At 51.4% G+C, this 4,753-nt stretch overlaps 1 protein-coding gene across 1 annotated transcript; it reads left to right on the top strand.

Moving 5' to 3' along the window:
- Positions 1-561: 561 nt before the first annotated feature.
- On the top strand, positions 562-1,047 carry LOC134420462 (olfactory receptor 14J1-like; the record flags this gene model as incomplete). The annotated part of the gene is made up of 1 exon (XM_063160629.1): positions 562-1,047. A coding segment is annotated over one exon (486 nt), but the record flags the coding sequence as incomplete, so codon positions are not given.
- Between the last annotated feature and the right edge of the window lie 3,706 nt (positions 1,048-4,753).

Genomic DNA, 4,753 nt, shown 5'->3' with positions numbered 1-4,753 from the left:
CTGTCAGGGCCCAGCCCTGGGCACAGGGAAGCAGCTGCTGACAGGGACAGCTCCAGGCAGCAGCGCCCAGAGCGGGCAGTGGGGGAAAAGTTCCCCCAGGCTGTGCTGGGATATTTCAAGTCCTCTCCTAAACCCAAATATTCCATGGTTACTTTTCTTACAGATCCCCATGCCAAGACACAGAAAATGTCCAACAGCAGCTCCATCAGGCACTTCCTCCTGCTGGCATTGGCAGACACGCGGCAGCTGCAGCTCCTGCACTTCTGCCTCTTGCTGGGCATCTCCCTGGCTGCCCTCCTGGGCAACGGCCTCATCATCAGCGCCATAGCCTGCGGCCACCACCTGCACACACCCATGTTCTTCTTCCTGCTCAACCTGGCCCAAACTGACCTGGGCTCCATCTGCACCACTGTCCCCAAAGCCCTGCACAATTCCCTCTGGGACACCAGGGACATCTCCTACTCAGGATGTGCTGCACAGGTCTTTTTCTTTATGTTCTTCATCTCAGCAGAGCATTTCCTCCTGACCATCATGTGCTACGACCGCTACGTGTCCATCTGCAAACCCCTGCACTACGGGACCCTCCTGGGCAGCAGAGCTTGTGCCCACATGGCAGCAGCTGCCTGGGCCAGTGCCTTTCTCAATGCTCTGCTGCACACAGCCAATACATTTTCCCTGCCCCTGTGCAAGGGCAATGCCCTGGACCAGTTCTTCTGTGAAATCCCACAGATCCTCAAGCTCTCCTGCTCACACTCAAACCTCAGGGAACTGGGACTTCTTGCTGTTGGTGCCATTTTAAGTTTAGGTTGTTTCGTGTTCATGGTTTTCTCCTATGTGCAGATCTTCAGGGCTGTGCTGAGGATCCCCTCTGAGCAGGGACGGCACAAAGCCTTTTCCACCTGCCTCCCTCACCTGGCTGTGCTCTCCCTGTTCATCAGCACAGCCACATTTGCCTACCTGAAGCCCCCCTTCATCTCCTCCCCATCCCTGGATCTGGCCCTGTCATTTCTGTACTCGGTGGTGCCTCCAGTACTTAACCCCCTCATCTACAGCCTGAGGAACCAGGAGCTGAAGGCTGCAGTGTGGAGACTAATGACTGGATGCTTTCAGAAACATTAAACTGCTGGGTAATTTATGCAAAGTGCTTCTAATAAAAATAGTCTTGGATGCTTCTTGTTGGTTTCCTTCTGGAGGTTCTGTTTCTTTCTTTTAATTTTTTCATATTGTCTACAAAGAAATGCCATTTTTTATACCATTCCTCATTTTGTTTCTCTATTCCTTCACTGTAACCACAGTCTGTGTCAATGAGGGGCAGCACTCTCTGTGGCTTTAAAGGAACTAAAGGATCTCCCAGCAGAGTTTAGTGCAGGGATGCCCTTTTGTTGCCTTCTCTAGAGCGGCAGCAGCAATGTCTGAGTGCAGAGCTGGGGGCAAATCAGTGCTGGCCCAGCAGCTGTGCCCAGCAGCAGCAGCACTTGGTGTTGCCAGTGCTGCTGCCGTGGCCCTGACCCGCTGCCCTGGTGGCCCTGGTGTTGCTGCAGGGCCTGAGTGCTCTTGGGGCCGGGCACAGCCCTGGGGGTGGCAGTGCTGGGGCTGCAGCAGGGACAGGCCATGGGCACTGCTGGGGCAGCGCTGACGCCTCAGCCCAGGGCCTGGGGGCTCCAGGCTCCTTGCCCAGGCTCTCTCAAGAACACGCCCAGGCCAATGCTCAGCACAGAAAAGCCCCGTGAGCAGCCCCAGGCTGGCTGTGGGCAGGCTGGGGGCAAACAGCATGGCTGGGGCTCTGCAAGGGCCCTGGGGCAGACGGGAAGGAGCAGCAGAGCAGGGGCTGATCCATCCCCAGTGCGCTGCACAGCCCAGGGCAGCGTCCTAGAGCATCCTGATGGAGCTGCCAACAACATCCCCCCTCTGCAGGATGGCCTCTTCCCCAGCTCACAGAGGTGCCCCATCCTTGCAGGCAGTCACACGGCAGCACTGGCTCAGCAGCCCCTGTTTGCATTGCACAGAGCAGAAGAAGCACCCCCATGCTGTTGTTGTGGGGATATGAACCTGAGGGAGCACAAATGCCATCAGCCCCTGGGGCCAGCAAGGGCTGGGGACACCAGGGAAACCACTCAGCTTTGTCCTGGCCTCTGCAGTCAGCCAGAAATTCTGTTCCCATCAGCTGGGAGTTTCCTGTCCCACTGGAGACTCTGTTGCTCAGAGCCAGGGCTGCCTGGCAGCCACCCCCAAACTGCCCTGAGCATTTCCCTGGCTTCACTTTTGATTTCTTTACTCTTCCTACTACAAATCTCTTCCTATAATGCAGCCTTGTTCCCTGCCCTGCAAACAGCCAGTCCCTGTTTGCCCTTCCCTCTCTGGCCCCACTCCCCATTGCAGTTCCTAACTTGGCCCCATGGGAATGTCCCTTGGGCAGCAGGATCATCCTACAAGTGCTGCAGGAATTGTCTGCAGGCTCCTGCAGTGCCTCCTGCTGCTCCCTTGCCAGAGGCGCCCCAGGCCAGGGGGGCACATCTGGGCTGCTGTGTCTGGCTCTGGGGCTCCCTGTTCTGGTCAGTGAGGAGGAGCTGCAGAGGCTCTGCAGGACTGACAGGATGGGCTTTGGGGCTGGCAGGAGAAGCTGAGGGACCTGGGCTGCTGGAGCTTCTGAAGAGGAGGCCCAGGACTCATTGTGCAACTGCTCCAAGGGTGGTTTCAGAAAATCACAGAATCACTCAGAATGGAAAAGACCTTGGAGAACATCAAGTCCAACCTGTGCCCTGACACCAGCTTGTGTCCCTGAGCCTCCTCTTCTCACCAATAAAAAACCCAAGCTCCCTCAACCACACCACACAGGACTTGTTCTCCAGATCCCTCCCCGGCCTTGTTGCCCTTCTCTGGACATGCTCCAGCCCTTCCATGGCCTTCCTAAATTGGGGGGCCCAGAACTGGACACAGCATTTAAGAGGCTGCCCAACCATTCCTGAGCACATGGGAAGAACCCCAGCCCTGCTCCTGCTGGCCACACCATTCCTAAACCAGGCCAGGAGCCATTGGCCTTCTTGGCCACCTGGGCACGCTGCTGCCTCATGCCCAGCCTGCTGTCCATCACTCCCTGCAGGTCCCTTTCTGCCTGGCTGCTCTCCAGCCACTCTGTCCCCAGCCTGTAGCACTGCAGGTGTTGTTGTGGCCAAAGTGCAGGGCCCGGCACTTGGACTTGTTGAACCTCACCTTGTTGGATTTGGGCCCTGGATCCAGCCTGTCCAGGGCCCTCTGCAGAGCCCTCCTACCCTCCAGCAGATCCACACTCACACCCAGCTTGGTGTCATCTGCAGATTTTCTGATGCTGGACTCATAAATGTCCCCTGTCCAGGGACACAGACACTTATTAGTGACCGTGGATCACCTCACCCATTGGGTAGAGGCGTTCCTGACCAAAACAGAGACAGCCCCAGCAGCCACAAAAGCAATCCTAGAAAACATCATTCCCCAATATGGGTTGATAAATAATGTTGATTCTGACTGAGGTCCACATTTTGCTGCCAAAGTCTTACAACAAGTTGTTGAAGCCCTGGGAATGAAATGGAGGTTGCACAACCCACTGGCATCCCCAGAGCTCCAGAAGAGTAGAAAGAATGAATAAAACCATCAAAAACACGTTAACTAAATTAGTTACAGAAACGCAGATGAATTGGCTTAAATGTCTACCCTTAGCACTGTTACAAATAAGAACAAGGCCTCGAACAGGTATAAGAGTCTCACCTTATGAAATGATGTTTGGACTCCCCTTCTTGACAACCCCGTATAGCACGGCAATTTATCCAGAAGGAGAGACAGCCACCCAAAAATAGGTAAAGGCCATAGGAAGGAGATTCAAAGATCTTAGGAAAAAGGGTTATCTCCCTCAAACCTCTCCCTTAGACACTAAGGGACGTAACACCAATCCAGGGGACTGGGTGTTAGTTAAATCATGGAACTCTGCACCTTTAACCTCTAAGTTTGAAGACCCTTTTCAGGTCCTACTCACCACCAATACAGCCGTACGACCCAAGAGAGGGGGTGGACACATATAACTCAGACTAAAGGACCTGTACCACCTCTAACTGAAGAGTCAAAACCAACCACATCTCCTACTAAGTCTTCTAATGAATGGACTGTGACTAATCACTCAGACAATCTAAAGCTAACCCTCCAGAGGAGACCTAAAGACTACTGGAGACTGTCTATAGTCAAAAACTTTTAAGAACTGTTTAAATAATCAAAACTTGTTAAGAACTGTTAAAAATTGCAGTTAATGTTATTTATATTTTACTTTTGAGTTTGAAAAGTAGATACTTTTCTGTTGCCTGTATTATTAGTTAGTGTTTATTAAATAATGAAGAATTTTTTGTTTGCGTTGGAGCCTTTGTTTGTTTCGGCATATATTATGATTTTGTAGGATTAGGCATAAGGTGTATTATGATTTTGTAGGATTAGCATAAAATCATACTATTATTTTGTAGGGTTAGTCATAAGAGTAAATACCTTGTTATTTGTTTGGTGTGAGTATTTTATCTATCATTTTGGAAACCGAAAATTCTTAAATTCATCTGACCATTGAGTTCAAGGTTTTTAGATGAATGTTTTTGTGTTAAAAAGTTAAAATACCCCAGTTAACTCCAATCTTAGTGTATAAAGTAATCTCCTATAGAACATCCCTCAGGGCAAAAATAAATTAGTAAAGAAAAGTCAAATGTGTTGACACTGAGAGAATAAAAAACTCTGTACTAAAACC

The sequence above is a fragment of the Melospiza melodia genome, chromosome 7, assembly GCF_035770615.1.
Source record: "Melospiza melodia melodia isolate bMelMel2 chromosome 7, bMelMel2.pri, whole genome shotgun sequence".
NCBI classification, from domain to species: domain Eukaryota; kingdom Metazoa; phylum Chordata; class Aves; order Passeriformes; family Passerellidae; genus Melospiza; species Melospiza melodia.
The sequence above is the reverse complement of the archived record's forward strand: the minus strand, read 5'-3'. Positions and strand labels throughout refer to the sequence as shown.